General features: G+C 43.0%; 1 protein-coding gene across 10 annotated transcripts in view; it reads left to right on the top strand.

Moving 5' to 3' along the window:
* Window positions 1-2,047: 2,047 nt before the first annotated feature.
* The window catches only part of Kidins220 (kinase D interacting substrate 220), an 89,087-nt gene continuing 72,369 nt past the window's right edge, over window positions 2,048-18,765 (top strand). For 9 of the 10 annotated variants that reach the window (XM_048439802.3, XM_048439800.3, XM_048439798.3 and 6 more), the window contains exons 1-4: window positions 2,048-2,200; window positions 10,239-10,379; window positions 15,684-15,782; window positions 17,340-17,438. In XM_048439802.3, coding sequence (XP_048295759.1) covers window positions 10,272-10,379; window positions 15,684-15,782; window positions 17,340-17,438 — 306 coding nt within the window. In that variant the 5' untranslated portion in view covers window positions 2,048-2,200; window positions 10,239-10,271. Of the gene's footprint in view, window positions 2,201-9,948; window positions 9,968-10,238; window positions 10,380-15,683; window positions 15,783-17,339; window positions 17,439-18,765 lie in introns of those variants that run through there. The other variant, XM_085690832.2, reaches the window with a different exon arrangement.

Here is an 18,765-nt window from a genome sequence, read left to right as displayed (position 1 = left end):
AAAAAAATCTAAGAGGTTCCCTGCCCTCTCCCTGTCTCCACAAATTAAGACTTGCCCACCCTGAGCAGGGGCTGGGTTCCTGATTGTTAGAATTGTGTTCTCAGTCTCCCTTACTTAGCCTCTCCTCACTTAGCCCAGCGTGCAGGGGGCACCTGACCTCCAGTTCTTAATCACAATCCTTCCCAAAATAGTCCCAGGAAAGAATGATTTGCTCCCTAATGTTCCAAGGGATTTAGTTTTGACAAGAGTGGGGGCAGTAGGTTCCAAGAGCAGAGCTTGTATGTGACTGAGACCTACTTGGCCATGTTCTTCACCAAGAATTCCCAGTGTGGTTCTGCAGGGCCTAGATGTCCCTAAGTTGGGGACCCAGCATTTTGCTCTTCTGCCTACTTCATTTCATACTGTGTTCCATGGCCCCTAAAGGCAGACAATGGGTTGGGTTTGCCTCCCATCCTGCTCTCCCCAGCCCCCGCAGATCTTGGTGTAGGTAAGTAGGCATGAGCCTGGCGCTGCCTCAAGTCAGTTTTCTGCTTGTGGAGGCTGTCCCATTAATCTACACACTCCTCTGCTGGAGTTGCAGGTGTTTGGAGGATGGTCTGGGAAGCTTGAGTGAGAAACAGAATGGAAGGCCAGGAGGGTCTGGATCCTTCAGGAACCCTTTGTCACAAATGCAAGTTGCCAGGGCCAGTCCTAAGGCCACAGGGACCACATTTCTCTGATCACTTATTTCTCTTCGTAAGAATTTTTTCAGTGATCCCTTCCACCCAGGCACTGAAACCATTTACCCTCCTTTCCTTCTTCTTTTTTTTCCCTCTTCCTCCACTTTTTGGTTCTTTTGAGACAGGGTCTCACCATGCAGACCAGGCCAGCCTTTAACTCACCAGATCCACCTGCCTCTGCCTCCTAAGTGCTGAGAGCAAAGGTGTGCACCACCACCAAGCCCGGGGTTGACCCTATCCCTTTCATGTCTATGTTATGAAAATACTGGTCAGCTTTTGGGCTGGGGTGGCAGGGTTTGAGGGGAAGGCAGACAGAACAGGGGCAAGCCTTCCAAAAGCCTTACCCATGAGTGCCACGGGGAACGGGTTTCACAGAAGAGGAAACCTACTGAAGAGTTTGAGAAATGCTTAGTGTTCTGAGGGGTGGCGGGGGGAGAAGTTGGGAGATTGGGCATTCCCCTGGGGGAGCTTCCAAAGCTTTTAAATAGATCTGAGGGATGAACATAAGTATAGTTAGTTAATGGGCTGGTTAGACAATATGTGGTATTGTGTGAGAAACTTCCAACTTTCTGGAGGACCTGGAGGGAGCTATATTGGGTGGGGAATGAGACGGTGGGCAGAACTCTGGAACCGGGAACTAATGAAGGTAGGTGGTAGCTAGGAAGACGCACTGTGTGAATGGAGGGTGGGGAAGACTAGGAAATCCGTGTCACAAGGCACTGTGCAGGGACCATTACCAAGGTGGAGTTGCTAATGGTTCTAGCTGAAGTGGACAGGGATCAGTTGTGGCGTTTGGTGACCTTCCAGAGACACTGTTCTGCAGAGGTGGGAGGGACCCTGGGAGAGATGGTGGGTCTTCAAAGAACTGGAGGAAGGATACGCAGAGGCCAAGCACCCTTGAGATAATAAACCATGGACACAGGAAGGCAGACATCTGTCTCCTGGGCCCTAGAAGGAGGAAGTGAGCTCCCTTCGTTGGCAAGAATGGGCAGTGCCTTCCAAAGGTGCAATTGTGGTTTATTTCTCTGAGTGATTGCTTATAATGCCAGGTATGGGTTATAAGTTGACTTTCATAAAAGTGAGTGACAGGGAAAAATGTTATCTGGGGCACATCCTCGGCTACGTAGTGAGTTTGACGCCTGCCTGGGCTTCTTGACACTGTCTTAAACAAAACAGAACATCTAGACCCAAACCAAACAAACAAGCAAAGACTCCACCTCTTTTAAACAGGGTCGGTACAGAGGGCAGCTGGGTTGCGCGGCACCTGCCATTCCACCTACCCCGCCCCCAGGAGGCGGAGCCAGCGAAGCCCCGCCCATCTCAGATCACGTGACCTGTCAGTTCCTGAGTCTCCGGGAAATGGCCGCCGGGTGTGGTGCGGGCCCCGCGCTGGGAGCCGTACGCTCTCGGCGTCGCCTCCTCTGACGAGGTCTGCGGCGCGGCGAGCCGGTTCTACCAAGTCGAGGACCTGCTGTGGCACGGTCAGTGCGGAGGGGTCGAGGCCGGGAGAGGGAGGGCAGCGGAGGGTCCGAGGTTGGCGAGCGGCACCGGTGTGGGGTGGGGGGCGGGGGACCCGAGGCTGGTGAGGGGCATCGGGGCCGAGAGGGCAAGCGCGGTGCGGTCGGGCGGGGCGCTCCGGTGCGGCGTTCCTGGGGTAGGGGATCACTGGAGGGGACTCCAGGCCCAGGCGACTTCCATGGGTGTCACACCTATCACCTGGTGAGCCCCCCTCAGCAGGTGTCGCGGAGGCTTTTCCTTTGCTTTCTGGGGAGGAGGTTGCTGTTGTTTTCTGCGCTGTCATCGCGGAACCCACTGCCCCATTGTCCTGTGCTGGCTTTTAAACGCCCTGCAAGCTCCTAGTTTGGACGCGTCCATGTTTTCTTTGTCAGCCAGCAGTGTAGGAATTTTTTTTTTCCAGGTTGCTTTCACGTAGTGAAAGATTTAAGCCGGGTTTAGAACATTTTCATATTAATAACTGTGTTGCTCTCTGCTCGCTAGACGTGTTTGCTAAAAATATAGCGGCTTTCTCTTGTTTCTCAGATTCCTTTGCTGTGGGGTGTGGCTGAGGATCACCTCTTGGAGGTGATCCTCGTAGGTTAGTCCTGGCTCTCACATTTCGACACCAAGAAAAACAAGGCGACTTCATTAAAAGGAAGGTTTTATCTCTCTCTCTCTCTCTCTCTCTCTCTCTCTCTCTCTCTCTCTCTCTCTCTCTCTCTCTCTCTCTCAAGGGCGGTTGGGTCTCTGGTGCAGAGACAAGATTGAAAAGTGCTGTGGCAAGGTGTGTTCTTTGTTCTCAATCTTTGTTCTCAATCTTTACAAGGACAGACTACTTCATCGGACTCATTTTGGGGTCCTTGTTAAAAATCTGTTTCTGTCCAGGTGGTGCTGGTGCACTCCTTTAATCCCAGCACTCGGGAGGCAGAGGCGGGTGGGTCTCTGTGAGTTCGGGTCCAGCCTGGTTTACAGAGTGAGTTCCAGGACAGCCAGGGCTACATAGAGAAACCCTGTCTCAACAACAACAACAACAACAACAACAACAACAACAACAACAAACCCTCAAAAAACAAAACAAAACAAAATCTGTTTCTGAGCTCCACCACAGGTCTGCCAAAATGGAACTCTCTCTGGGTTAATGGTATGGTGTACAATATTCGACATGCTTTGCAAATAATTGATGTGCACACCATTTAGGGTCCTTTTAAACAGTCTCCCTTCCCCTTCCCTTCCCTTCTTCTCCTCGCCTCTTCTCTTTTCTTCATATATATATATATATATGGCCCTGGCCTGACAGAGATTTGCTTGCCTCTGCCTCCCAGGTTCAGGGGATAAAGGCTTATGCCATGTGCCAACACATCAGGCTCTAATGGAGCTCTTTAGGGGCACTTAAATGTTCATAGCGGCCAGAGCACTCCCTAGTCCCAACAGAGCCCAGGCTGGGTGGTGAGAAGGGGCAGACACATGTAAAGAAATATCCGCTGCCTTTCTTCCTATCCATTCTCATCTCCTCCATCTTGTAGTAAGCATGGGTGCCTTTAGCTGCAATACTAACATTGCCACCTGTTTTTCTTTCCAAGTCATATGGTTTGCTGTTATTTTTTTCCATCTAGAATATCTCTGGATATTTTGTTCAACTAGAAATTGAAATATTGTGTCTTTTATTTTCTTGAAAAAAATATCTCTTTTTTATTTTTACTGCCTGATCCCTTTCCTACAGGCTTCTGTTTTGGTCCCTAAGTCATGCCTAGAGTCCTGGTTCTTTGGGTTTTGTTTTGTTTGTTTTTGTTTTTTTGAGACAGGTTTCTCTGTAACTTTGGAGTCAGTCCTCTGTCCTGGAACTAGCTCTTGTAGACCAGGCTGGCCTTGAACTCACAGAGATCCTCCTGCCACTGCCTCCCAAGTCCTAGGATTAAATTACCGCCTGGCTGGTTCTTTTTTGTTGTTGTTGTTCTGGGTTGTATATACATACACTACTAAATTAAGTTTTCTATGAATCTGCATGAGTATGTCATCCTCCCCCTCCAGCTTTTCCTGAAGAATGTCAGCTTCTTTTTCCCCCACTGAATTCCTGAGTGTTTAGAAGACATGAGCAGAAACCTTAGGGAAAGGATACTCACAGGAGTGAGTAGAGGCCAGGTTACCCAGGAGCTTTGTGATCTGTTTCGCAGGGGCCTCTCTGGTTCCCTTAGGAAGGGGCCTGCTCTGTTCCTATCTGTAAGGTCTTATCCTCTGATGACTGTGATTCTACACATCATCCATAGTGACATCCATAATTCCAGTTCTGGACTGGCCCAGCTTATCTTCTGAGCGTGACCTGTACAGATTGTTTACATAGCCTTGCCTGTGGCTAATGGCAGAGAACATTCTTGTTGAGGGGTGACAGGGGGCCTGTCTGTGGACAAAGACCCCCCCCCCTCCCCAGAAGAGGCATCCTTTATGTACCTATGTAGTTACTCTGCTTGACAATTGAGATTCTGTTTGCTGTCATAGGTTCTGGAGATATAAGAGAATGGAGCTAGCCTTTAAGCTTGAAGAGATACAGGTCTAAGCCACTGTGGACTTTGAAACTATAGTTGTCAAAGCATGCAGGACGTGTTTTGGTTTGCTAGGAGTATAGCTTCTGGCATTCCATGTTGATGCTCATTCTACCAAGATTGGGTTGGTTCTACTGTTAGAAATTGAGCAGTGAACGGAGTCCTTATTCTTACTGAACTCTTTGCTGGGGTAGCAAGAACAGGCTAAATAAGTAAGTGGCGTGTTGAGTCATGCTGAGTGCTATCCCAGATAAAGCTGAGTTCAGGAACGGTGATAGTGTGTGAGGGTGAGGGCTGTTTTATACTTAGTGACTGGAGTGCTCTGTGTCAGGTGACATTGTTTGGAAACACAAGACAGCCTGAAGAAAGTGAAGTAGAGTGGTAGGAGATGAGCTTGGGAGGAGAAGGGGAGATCTAAGTGAGATGTGAGGCTGGAGCTAGGAGGGCCGTGCAGGAATGCCATACTGTGCTTTAGTCTAGCACTGGACGGTGCATGTATCCTAAACAGCTGAGACACTGCATCTGTAGTTCTCCATATATGCACAGAAATTTTTTAATCAATACAGTGTTTAGAAACATATTGATCCCCTGTGTGAATTTGTCAGTTTGTATACCCCTAGATTTAAAATATGTATGCTTGTGTGTCTGCTTGAGTTTGTGTACACCATTTGCATGCGGTGCCCTTGGAGGCAAGCTCCCCTGGAGCTAGAGTTGTAAGAGGTCAGGAACTGGGAACTCAACCCAGATCCACTAAGTGCTCTTGGAAATAAAGTTATGTGATATTTAAAATCTTCATCCACATTTTTCCTAGTTTTAGAATTGCTTCCTAGGTGTGAAGTTATTGGATCAAACAACTCTTTTTAAAGTAAGGCATATTGACATGATTAATTTACATGCTACAGAATATACCCCTTTGAGGGTATGGTTTTGAATTTTTGTTGTTGTTTTGTTTTGTTTTTCAAGGCAGGGTTTCTTTGTGTAACAACCCTGGCTGTCCTGGAACTTGCTTTGTAGACCAGACTGGCCTCAAACTCACTGCGGTCAGCCTGCCTCTGCCTCCTGAATGCTGAGATTAAAGGCATGCACTACCACTTCCCAGCATGGTTTTGAATTTTGACACATCCAGGTAATTATGTAACACCAGCACAATTGAAGTAGAGAATATCCATCAACTTTCCCATTCTCTTTCATTCCTCACCTGTGTCTCACCTTTTGTCTTGTACCCTAGCAACCCCCAATGTGTTTCTGTTTGGTCCAGGTAGTTCTTATTCCAGAAAGTCATATTTATGTGGACTCATATAGTGCAATAATAATTTCTTCCCACTGGCCCCCAAAATAGACTTCATTCCTGCATATAAAACTTGAAGGACCCCAGGAATCAACTCGCTTATATTCCATTAGCTCACAAAGTTCTAATGCCATCTTCTAAGTCCAGCATTAGTGAGGAGGCAGTGACACAGTCACCCCAGACTGTCCGTGAACCTGTGGGATTCAGTCAGGCAATCTGCTGGTACCTGTCTGTAATCACATCATTGGGAGGCAGATGCAGGAGGATCTAATTTGAGGCTAACTTAAAATTATGTATTAAGAACCTGTCTCCCTCAATCAAAATATCTCTCTCAAAGAACCTGTCTCCCTCAATCAAAATGTCTCTCTCCTTGCTCTCCGTCTCTGACCTTCCCCCATCTCAACTATTCTGTTCCTCAAGTTTTCCTCCTCCCTCCCCTTCTCCCCTTCTGCAGGCCCTTCTTCCCTCCCAATTTTGTCAGGAGATCTTATCTATTTTCCCTTCCCAGGGGGATCTATATATGTTTCTCTTAGGGTTAACCTTGTTACTTATCTTCTTTAGGGTTGTGGACTATAAGTTCATTATCCTTTGCTTTACAGTTAGTAACCACTTATGAGTGAGTACATACTAAGATCACCTTTCTGGGTCTGGGTTACCTTACTCTGGGTTTTCTAGTTCGATCCATTTGCATGCAAATTTCAAGATGTCATTGTTTTTTTTTTAATCATTGAGTAGTACTCCAGTATGTAAATGTACTACATTTTCTTTATCCATTTTTTGGTTGAGGGGCATCTAGGTTGTTTCTAGGTTCTGGCTATTTCAAATAATTCAGCCACGAACCTAGTTGAACAAATAAATGTCCTTGAAGTATGATTGAACATCCTTTGGATATAAGCCTAAGAGTGGTATTGCTGGGTCTTGAGGTAGGTTGATTCCCAATTTTCTGAGAAACTGCCATACTGATTTCCAGAGTGGTTGTACAAGTTTGCATTCCCACCAGCAATGGAGGAGTATTTTCCATACTCCTCATTCTCTCCAGCATAAGCTACCATTGGTGTTTTTGATCTTAATTATTCTGACAGTGTCAGAGTTGTTTTGATTAGCATTTCCCTGATGGCTAGCAAGAAACCTGGTACTAGAGAAATTCCCAGGAATCCACAAGGATGACCTCAGCTAAGACCCTAAGCAATAGTGGAGAGGGTACCCAAACTAGCCTTGCCCTGTGGTCAAATTGATGACCATCTTAAATGTCCCATAGAACCTTCATCCAGCGACTGATGGAAACTGAGGCAGAGACCCTCAGCAGAGCAATGGGCTGAGCTCCCAAAGTCCAGCTGAAGAGTGGGAGGAATGAGAATATGAACAAAGAGGTCAAGATCATGATGGGAACACCCACTGAAACAGTTTACCAGGCTAATGGGAGCTCACCAACTCCAGCTGGACAGGAAAGGATCCAGTATAGGACCAAAATAGTCCCTCTGAATGTGGATGACAGTTGTATGGCTGAGGCAGACTTAGGGACCACTGGCAGTGGGACCAGAATTTATCCCTACTGCTTGTACTGGCTTTTTGGAACCTGTTCTTTTTGGATGGATACCTTGTTCAGCATAGATATAGTAGGGAGGCCCTTGGACCTTTCTCAGAGCATTGTGTCTTATCCTCTCTGAGGAGTGGATGGGGGATGGGGGTGGGGGAAGGTGGAGGGGATGGGAGGAGGAGAGGGAGTGGGAACTGGGATTGATATGTAAAATGAAAAAAGATAGTTTTGTTTTGTTTTTTTAAAAAATAAAGTGAATAAAAAAGTGCCTGTCTCAAGAACAGAAACAAAAAAACTAAACCAAAACAGCCAAACAAACAGAGAAACAAGTTATCTGAAGGAGCAATTTAATTCTCCTAGTAGAGGTAAAGTTTTTGTTTTTCTTTTTTTAATTTTGATGAACCCCGATCTATCAGATTTTTTCTTTTTTTGCATACTGTTTTTAGTTTCATGTTAAGGCAGTTTTCTTGATCAGAGGTTACAGAGACAGTGTTCTTTCTTGCAGCATTTTGTGCTTATGTGGTACATTTGGTTCGTATTGAGTTAGAATCTGTATAGTGGGCGAAGGAAGGACTGATGGTTTTATGTTTAGATGTCCCTTGAGTAGAATGCAGTCTACTTAAAACAATTTTAGAATATTCTTATTTATTCTTTGACAATTTAATGTATATATACAATGTATTTTGGTCACACGCACCTCACCCCACCCCCTCCACTTCCTCTAGACAATCCTCTTTTTCCCAGCTTACACCCTACTTGTGGTAGTGCACACTGAGCAAACAGAGTGCTTTTCTAGTGGTGGAGACCGGTGCAGAACAAGCAAGTGGTCAAGGGGTGGGAGTGAGGGGTTACTGTGGGGCAGCTGAAGTTATTGCTCTCATTCGTCCCATGGTAGGCTACACTTTCTCATAGCGTGGCCTGCAAGAATGAGACCAGCTATGGGCACATCTGATGAAGAGAAATTTAGCAGACAAGCTGAGCACAGATGCCTGGGTGGGATGGGCCATGGTCCTGTAGTGAAGGGACCGAGGGGGAGTTGTAGAACCACAGGGTCATGGGCGTTAAATAGGTGAGAGGCCACCCCATTTGCAGTCCTCTGCTGAGATGAAAACATTTGATGCTTTTCTCTTCCGAGAAGCCATTGTAGGGCTTTGAGCAAAAGAATTCAGTTCAGCTCAGTAAGGCTCTAGTACACATTTCAGTGACAGCGGCAGTCACTTGCATGCTGGTCAAAGATGCAGATTCAGAGACCCTCCTAGATCTGCTGAGTCAGGGGCTCTGAGAGGAGGAAAGGGATCTGTGATGCATCCATGCCTGAAGGTTCTTTATTTTTGATTGACAAATGCTAATTTTACATATTTATGTTTCCATGTGTGCATACATATGGAATGATTAGCTCAGACTAATTAACTTGTTAATCACCTCACATCTTTATAATTCTTTGTGATGAGAACATCTAAAATCAACTCACTTGGCTAATTTGAAAAATATGATATGCTATTGATAAATCATAGATACAGCCTACAGAACTGTTGGCCCTGGTCCAACTAAAACTTTGTGCTCTTGAACCAACATTTCCTTTTCTGTCCATACCCACACTCCTGTAGCCTCTGCTAGCTCATCTAGAAGCTCACTGTGGGGTGCTTTATAGACAGAGAGGGTCAGTGGAAACTGTGAGATGTCAGGATGGCTTGTAGGCTGGTTGTGATGGAGGCAGTGACAACAGATAGGAATTACTTTTTGTAGGTAGAGTTAGAAGGGCTTGCTGTTTTAGGTTGGCTATATATTAGATTCAGTGTCGTGTGAGAAGGAAGGTTAAGTCACAGGCCTGGGCCCTGGAAGGATAGAGCTGGAGCTCCAAGATGGGGTCAGCAATAGGCACAGTGGAGCACCACTTCCCTTGTGCTTGGGGAGTTGGTGATGAAGCTCAGTAGCATCCGGCTTGGGTTTTTGATGAACTAAGTTTGACATACACTGCTAGTCTGGGAAAGGACATTGTAGTGATACTTTGTTTGTAATCTAACAAATAAAGCTTGTCTGAAGATCAAAGTGCAGAGCTAAGCCACTAGTTAGCCACAGAGGCCAGGCAGTGGTGGCACACACCTTTAATCCCAGCATTTAGGAGACAAAGGCAGGCGGATTTCTGTGAGTTCAAGGCCACCCTGGGCTACTCTAGTTTGAATCTGCCTAAAAGAGAAAAAGAGCTCACACAAAGGGGATCCCAGCATTTGGGATCCCATGCCTTTAATCTCACAACACTAGGGAGATGGAGACAGGAGTGACATGGCTGTGTGGAGAGAAGAATATAAGGCGAGAGGAGACGGGAGCTCAGTGCAGTCTGAGGATTTGTAGAGACAGGATCACACCTTCATTCTGAACACTGGAAGAGGTAAGAACTTTATAGTGGCTGGCCGCTCTGCTTCTCTGGTCTTTCATCATTAACTCCTCTATCTGACTCTGAGTTTTTATTATTAAGAACAATTGGAATTTGTGCTACAGGACGTCTTTTCAGCATTCTGACAGTTGAGGTGTAGGGATTTGTTTATATTTCTACCATTGGAAGTGTATCCGAACACATTTAAGGGTAAAACTGAAGGATATTTAATAACTTAGTTTATTTCTAACCAGAAATGTACATTTTGTCTGAATTGTTTTTACAGGTGAAATAAAGTCGGCTATAAATTTCTGTGAAAATGTCGGTTCTAATATCACAGAGTGTGATAAATTATGTGGAAGAAGAAAATATTCCTGCTCTGAAAGCTCTTCTTGAGAAGTGCAAAGATGTGGATGAGAGAAATGAGGTGAGGCCAGGAGTAAATTCCGCCCGTATTGTAGACTGCTCTCTGCAGGAGGCGCTGTGCTAAGGATGAAGGTGGGAATGGTGGCTCTCCGATTCAGTGGGCGTATTATATTTTCATGATGCAGCTTCTTCTTGAAGTATTTCGGATTTTGTGTTTTGAAAGTACTTTTAGCTCATATAAATCATTGAATATTGAATGTAGACTTCTTGACTTTCCCCCTGATAAAATAGTAAGTATTCAGGAGGTTTGGTTCTTGAAAACCACAGTGCTCCTTGGAAGCTTTATAATCTAAGATCCCCCTTCCTTCAAATAGATCAACCAGACTAAATGTTTTTTTCAGTAGACTCTCAAATCCACCTAGGTTGTTCATTTCACACACCTTGGGATTTTAGATGCTGCATGTTTTAGAGACTATTACATACATTATGTTACTGTTTAGTAAACTTACCTTAAATATTAGTCTTAAATACCTTAAATATTTCTGTTAAATAGTGTAAGCAAGAGTGTTGTTCTTATTTCATCAGCCATAGTATGATGGTTGAGAACTATTCGATATGACATTTTAGAGAGTAATAAAATTTTAACTGTCAAAGTATGTATTTTTTAATAAATCTTAAATTTTTAGATTATTATTTTATGGGTGTGGGCATTTTACCTGCATATATGCTTGTGTACCATGTGCATGCCTAGTGCATGCAGAAGTCAGAAGAAAGCACTGGATCCCCTGGGACTGGAGTTAACAGACAGTTGTGAGCTAGCTACCAGGTGGGTGCTGGGAATTGAACCCAGGTCCTTTGGAAGGGCCACCAGTGTTCTTAACCACTAAGCCATCTTTCTGCCCTTTTTTCCTTTTTCAACGCTAGGGATTGAGTTCATGTCCTCATGCATGCTAGGTTAGAGCACTACTGTGGAGCTGTATCCATAGCCCTACAATTGATACTTTTTATTTTTTTAAACGTGTGTGTGTATATATGTATGTATATATGTACGTATGTATGTATGTATGTGTAGGTGTGTAAGTTAGGGGACAACTTTCAGGAATTGTTTCTCTACTATTATGGGTCTTGGAGATAGAATAAGATTGTCAGGCTTGATGGCAAATATCATTATCTGCTGAGCCATCTCTTCTTATAGAATTTAATCTTGGAGCAGGATATGGTGATGTATTCCTTTAATCCCAGCTCTCAGGAGTCAGAGGCAGGCAGATCTTTATGAGTTCAAGGACAGCCTGGTTTACATTGTAAGTTTCAGACCAGTTAGGCTATATAGTCCTTTACCTCCCTCTCCACAAAAGGAAACAAAAGTCATCATTGTTACTATTATTTTAAACTGTTGGACTGGGAGGTCTAGCTGTTTAGTAAGAATGTGTTACTAGCATGAATGAGGCCCTGTGTTCTACAAGACTAGGAATAGAGTTGCTTAGATTTTCTCATCTTTTTTGTCTTTAAGTTTAGAATCTAAATTTAAGAATTTAAATTCCTTCATCTTGTTCATCTCTAGCTTATCATTTTATTACATTTTATGTATTTGTGTGTATGTGTGTGGGAATCCTAAGACAACTTGCAGAAATTGCTTTTCTCCTTCCACCATAAAGATCCTGGGGCTCTGACTCAGGTCTCCACAGCCCTTGCTCATCATTCCTGAAAGGATTCTTAAATATTAGATGAGGGAAGTAAAATAATATGTATGTGTGTTTAGCATATAATTGTCCACAGTCAGTGCATCTGGGTTCTTTGCCTCTTTTCTTTTATTTATATGCTAGAGAAGTCTCAGCTTATGAGTAGTTCCATCTTGGAAAGAACAAGGTCACCTTTCCTTGGGGTGAAGTAGGGCTGGGTGGTAGGTAATACTGAGACTGGATATTCTGATTAAGAAAATGAAGCAAGACTTTGAGATGGGTTTTGCTGTGTGTTTATAAACACTCTAAAAGGAATTTCAAGAGAGGATTTCAGAATGCTTTGGTTTTACTGTAACTATTGGAAGAAGAATATGGTCCTTTAAGAGATAACTGCTGTTAGGGCACTGATTGTGTAAGTCTGATTCACATAAAAAGGTAGAAACGAGATCCTAGGAATTAGAAGGAAAAATGTGGTTGAATTGTAGGCAGGTTTGCACTGTAACCTCCTGGGAGCTGAGAGGAGGACACCCCTTGAGAAGTTCAGTTGGTGCATAGTGTTGTGTTTTCTTTGTACTTGCGCCTGAGGTCACGATAAGTAATAGAGGAGAGGTGTCTTAGTCAGCTTGCGTGCATTTGTTAGTGTAATTCCAGAGTCTGGGTAATGTCTTCTCATAGTTCTAGAGGTTAGGAAGTCCAAGATGAAGGCATCCTCTGAGAGCATTCTTGCTGCATCACAACATGGCAGAAGTCATTCTGTGGGTGAGTGAGGATGTAGGAAAAGGGAATGAGAGGAATGAGAAGGGAGCCAAATTCTCATTTTATTAGGATTTCATTGCTACAGCAGCTAACCCACCTACACAGTAATGCCATTGATCCGTGAAGCTGTGCTCTCATAACCTAAATGCCTCTTCAAGTCCCTGCCACTCAATATTGTGTTGTATTGAATTTCCAGCATATGAACTTTGAGGGATACATTTAAACAATGAAGGGTTAGGGGATTTTTAATTCTTTTGAGTTTAGAAAACAGTAGGCTTGTGATTTGGTGGAGTATGTAAGCCTAGAATATGGAGGAAACTTTTAGTGACTCATCTTCAAATGCTAGGATAAAGTTATTCTGATGGCAGATTACTTTTATCTCTATAGCTGTGGCTGCTAGCTTGATTGAACAGAAAGTAACAGAATCTAGAAATAATAGACCTTAAGATTCAGATTACAAGGTAACTCTTCTATCTTTAGGAATAAAACTGAGCCAGGTGGTGGTGAGGCAGGCCTTTAATCCTAGCACTCAGAAGGCAGGTCTCTGAGTACTAGGCCAACCTCATTTACAGAGTGAGTTCCGGGACAGTCAAGGCTACACAGTCTTGAAAAAAACAATAAGACAAACAAACAAACTCCATGGCAGTCTTTTCCGAAAGAAGTTTAGACAAGCGAGGATTTATTTTCTCGCATGTTGAGTTGGAAGAGCCATTCTAAGGCGGGTGGGGTGACTTCAGGACACCCTTTGCTTTTCTGGTCACATGACTGCCATTGTTCTTCATTCCATCCATCTTGCCTGAGAGACTGAGCAGTGGTAGTGTCACCTCATGGTCGACAGGTCATGATCGGGCCCTTTAGTTGAGCATATAGCCACTCCAAACGGAATCCTGTCCCTGCGCTTAGAAGGAACTGATAATTTATTTAAGAGAAAAATGTGACTAGTTAGGTCTTTCACAGCAGGTAGTTCCAATTAATTGGGTCAAAACCATCTTTTTTATTTGTCTTAACATATTTTTGCAGATTATAAAATCTCACAGCATGGAACCCCTGTATGAACGGTCTGAAGTGCAACATTGATGCCCAAACCAGAAAATTCTTCTGATTCTGTTTTAAAAACTATTACTTAAAGTTAATGCATCCTCCGGGCTCGGTTTCAGTTTCTTAGCTTTAGTTTTTTTCTATGTTGCACTAATGACACTCAATGTGCGGCCGTTAATCATGATAGGTTAGGAGAGGGATACTGTAAGAAGTATACTAAGTGGGGGGGATATGAGTGCTGGAGGCATGAGTGACATAGTAATTGATGCCTGTCATCCAGACTCAGAATCATAAATATAATATTTAATCATAAATATAATCTGTTTAACAAGTAGTAATGTGCACATTGCTTTCCTATGAATGCTTTTTATTTAAATTTTTTTCATACAGTATTTTTAATTGTGTATTTCTCCTCTCGCACCTCTTCCCTGTTCCTCTCAGTCTTCCTAGCCTTTTGGCTTTACCTTCTTTCTCGCTCTTTTTCTTTCTTTCAAAATAAATAAGAAATAACAAACAAACAAGTAAACAAACAAAAAAACCTGCAAGAAACAAAACATCCCACAAAAGCAAAAGTCAAGACGAATAGGCAAAAAACCAACCAGATGAAAAACCAACCAACCAACCAAACAAAAAACAGAACAAAGCAAAGTAAATGAAAAGCCCAAGAAAATACCATTGAGTTAATTTTGTGTTGGCCAAGTCCACCTGCCCTGGAGTGTGGTCAATAGACCCAATGCCACTCATTGGATAAACCTGGTTTTCCCTTTGCCAATTGGTACCAGTTACAGATAACTTCTTAGTTGGAGGTGAGAGCTATGTCTGCTTTCCTCTCTTAGTTCTGTGACCCCATCTGGCTTGAACCTGTGCAGGTCTTGTGCGTGCTGGCAGTTTCTGTGAGGTCATATTGCACATTGCTTTTTTAGAATGGTTGACTATCAATGTTCAAACGATAAACTATTCCATTTGGAAAATCTGTTTATACGTGGTACCTCAATCTCTAATGAGTGCAGGGGACACCACATATAGTTTAATGTTGCTCATTACAAGAATGCCTGCGTTTCTGTGATTTGTTTTTTACTTCATTTAAATCAGTAGTTATGTTTAACTCTTTATCCTTATAGTAGCATTTGTTTACTGATTTTGAATGAATTCAAGTGCCTGAAATAGATTATTAATATTATGGTGGGAAAATTACATTTCTTTTTTCTTTCTTTTTTTTTTTAAAAGATTTATTTATTTACTATGTATACAGTGTTCTATCTGCATGTATGCCTGCAGGCCAGAAGAGAGCACCAGATCTCATTACAGATGGTTGTGAGCCACAATGTGGTTGCTGGGAATTGAATTCAGGACCTCTGGAAGAGCACTCAGTGCTCTTAACCTCCGAGCCATCTCTCCAGCCTCCATTTCTTTCTTTTTTAAGTATGCTTATTTTTATTTTTTATTTTATGTGCATTGGTGTTTTGCAGTGGGTGTCAGGTCCCCTGGAACTGGGGTTACAGACAATTGTAAACTGTCATGTGGGTGCTGGGAATTGAATCCAGGTTCTCTAGAAGAGCAGTTAGTGCTCTTAACCACTGAACCACCTCTCCAACCCTGGAAAGTTACGTTTCTAATGACTTTGGTATTCATTTATTTTTCTGGAGATTGAATGTAGGGCCTTGCACATTTGAGGCATGTGTCCATCACTGAGCTATGTACTCTAACTAGCTTATGATTTTTTGATCATCAGTAAACTGAGCCTATAGGTTCAAAGCTGTTGATAAATTCCATAACCACAGGGAATACGTCAGGGCTTTGCATTCCTTTGTGAGCAGGTGAGTGTGGAGCTTCTCGGTGTTGGAGTGAGAGCATGTTGTGCTGCTAAACTCGCTGTGCTGTTTGTTTTCCAGTGTGGCCAGACACCGCTGATGATAGCTGCTGAACAGGGCAATGTGGAAATAGTGAAAGAACTGATTAAGAATGGAGCCAACTGCAACCTGGAAGATCTGGTATGCATAAAGAATCTACTCAGTAGCCCTCCTTTAATTTGTTCATCAGAGTGATTAAAGAAAAATGATTAAAAATTGTACTTTGAGGGCTGGATGTGGTAGTTTGTGCCTTTAATTCCAATCCCAGCACTCAGGCAGAAGCAGATGGGACTCTTGAGTTTCAGGCCAGCCTGGTCTACATAGAGAGTTCCAGGCTAGTCATGGCAACATTGTGAGGCTCTTTCTATAAATAAATGAGGAAGTAAATAAATAAGCAAACGAACAAATAGATATTTTTAAAAGTGCTTTGAGATCTATCTCACCTTGGCCTAATTTGCTGCATAATTTTTGTTGTTGTTTTGTGTTTTTAATCAAGAGAGAATTTTGTGCTGATAACCAAGTATTTCGGCTCCTTCTTGTTTTTTCTTTTGTACATGGCAAGCCTAAAGCTCTTATCTGTAAAATCAAGTGTCTTTACAATATTTCTGTGTATGAGCTATACTGTTAGTGACTCTGTAATTGTAATTTATAGATCGTGTTATGCTTGATAATGGTCCCTTCTGATACTGCTTTTGAGGTACAAATCACCATCCTGTTTCCTTTGTGTTTCTCTGTATTCTTACTGTTACTTTTGGATCACATGGAAGCAAGAATCTACATTCTTTTGCTCTGAGTGACCATTAGAATTTTTTTGATTTTAAGACAGGGTCTCACTGTGTAGACCTTCCTCTGCCCCTCCAGTGCTGGGATTAAAAGCATGTGCCACTGCTCCTGATGTGATCATTGAATTAATCACTCCCTAAAGCAGTGGTTCTCAACCTTCCTTCCTAATGCTGTGGTTCTTTAATACTGTTCCTCATATTGTGGTGACCCCCAACCACAAAATTATTTTTGTTGCTACTTCACAACTGTAATTTTGCTACAGTTACAAATTATAATGCAAATATTTTTGGAGATAGAGGTTTGTCAAAGGGGTTATTACCCACAGGTTGAGAACTGCTGCCCTAAATAAAAGTTATGGCAATTCTGTTCTTTATTTACAAAACAAGAGAGACTAGGTCTTTGTCACAAAATTTCTAACTTCCGCACTTGCAGCAGCTGTACTTTAATATTGCATGCATGTGTCCTCACATTGGGTTACAGACGCTTTAATTTGAGTAACAGGTAGTAGCTGCAGAATTGCCCTCGAGGTTTATGGTGGTCAACTTCCCTTCTTTCTACAAACAGCGTGTGATGAGAAGTCCAGGGAGGAGCCTCAACCAGCACCTGTGACACTGTTCTCTGTTCCGTTATTCCTGACACAGGCAGGTGGCAGTTCTGATTCAGGCAGGTGAAAATCCTGACTCAGGCTGGTGACAGTCCTGACGCAGACAGGTGATAGTTCTGACATAGGTGGCAGTCCTGACGCAGACAGGTAAAGTCTTAAAGACAGCTTCCACGTTGTTCCACAGAAGCTTAGCATGGCTCACATCATGTCAGTTTGGACAGTCATTTGGTATGTAAATTCAAGTAAGTGTATTCCACACTTTGGAATGTTGTTTCTTATTTTGAGATGTGCCATTTTGAATTTTTTTCAAGGATAACTGGACAGCTCTTATATCTGCATCTAAAGAGGGCCACATCCACATTGTGGAGGAGCTACTTAAGTGTGGGGCCAATCTGGAGCACCGTGACATGGTACGTGCATTCTTTTGCAGGGTGGCATTAGTTACTGAAAGTCACTAACAGTGATGAGGACACAGGAAACCTTGTCTGTACTTTATTTTTAGGATAGGGTCTTTTTATTTTTCACCTTGGGACTGGATGCTCGAATGATTCAAGAATGTTTTAAATGCTGGTGTTATAGTGTCTACTGTTTAGAATAGTCCTCATTTCAGCTTATTGAAGAATTAAGCTCTCAGCTCATTCTTAGATAGGTTATAACTTAGTATTTTAAAAAAAACTTATTTCATTTGGATCAGACTTTAAGAAGTGTGTCAGTTTAAAATGTTTTTGGGTAAGTTATAGTGTAATTATTCAGCCACATATAGTCTTTGTAATATTTGTAGATTTTTTTAAATATAAATGTAATAGTTCAAGCTGCTGTCTGTGAAGACAGCAGTTCTCATAGGACATGGCCCAAGTTGCCGTGTACCTCCTGTTTGATCATGATCAGGGTAGAGCATAAAGTGAGAAAAGGGATCATTTTTGTTTTATTCCGTAAGACCTTTGACCTTTCCCCCCTTTTATTTATTTATTTTGCTGTTCCATAGGTTTGGCTATGTTGTGCCTTCATCTATTTATTTATTTAAAAAGAAAACAAACTATCTTTTTAAAATTTTTTTATTATACATACATACCAATCCAAGTTCCCACTCTCTCTCCTTCCATTCCCTCCACCTTCCCTATCCTCACCGCCATCCACCCTTCAGAGAGGGCAAGGCACATTGCTTTGGGGAAGGTCCAAGGCCCTCCCTACTATATTTAGACTGAGCGAGGTATCCATCTAAAGAGAATAGGTTCCCAGAAAAACAGTACATGTAATAGGGATAAATCTTGGTGCCACTGCCAGTGGCCCCTCAGTCTGTCCCAGCCATATAACTGTCAACCACAGTCAGAGGGACTAGTTTGGTCCTATACTGTATCCTTCCCTGTCCGGCTGGAGTTGGTGAGCTCCCATTAGCTCAGGTAGGCTGTTTCAGTGGGTGTCCCATCATGGTCTTGACCTCTTTGCTCATATTCTCACTCCTCCCACTCTTCAGCTGGAATTTGGGAGCTCAGGCCAGTGCTCCGATGTGGGTCTCTGCCTCTGTTTCCATCAGTTGCTGGATGAAGGTTCTACGGTCATATTTAAGATATTCATCAGTCTGACTACAGGACAAGTCAAGACGGGCCCCCTCTCCTCTATTGCTTAGGGTCTTAGCTGGGGTCATCCTTGTGGATTCCTGGAAATTTCTCTAGAGCCAGGTTTCTTGCTAACCCTGTAATGACTCCCTCGATCAAGATATCTCTTTCCTTGCTCTCA

Source organism: Myodes glareolus, chromosome 6, assembly GCF_982192425.1.
Source record: "Myodes glareolus chromosome 6, mMyoGla1.1, whole genome shotgun sequence".
NCBI lineage: Eukaryota > Metazoa > Chordata > Mammalia > Rodentia > Cricetidae > Myodes > Myodes glareolus.
The sequence above is the reverse complement of the archived record's forward strand: the minus strand, read 5'-3'. Positions and strand labels throughout refer to the sequence as shown.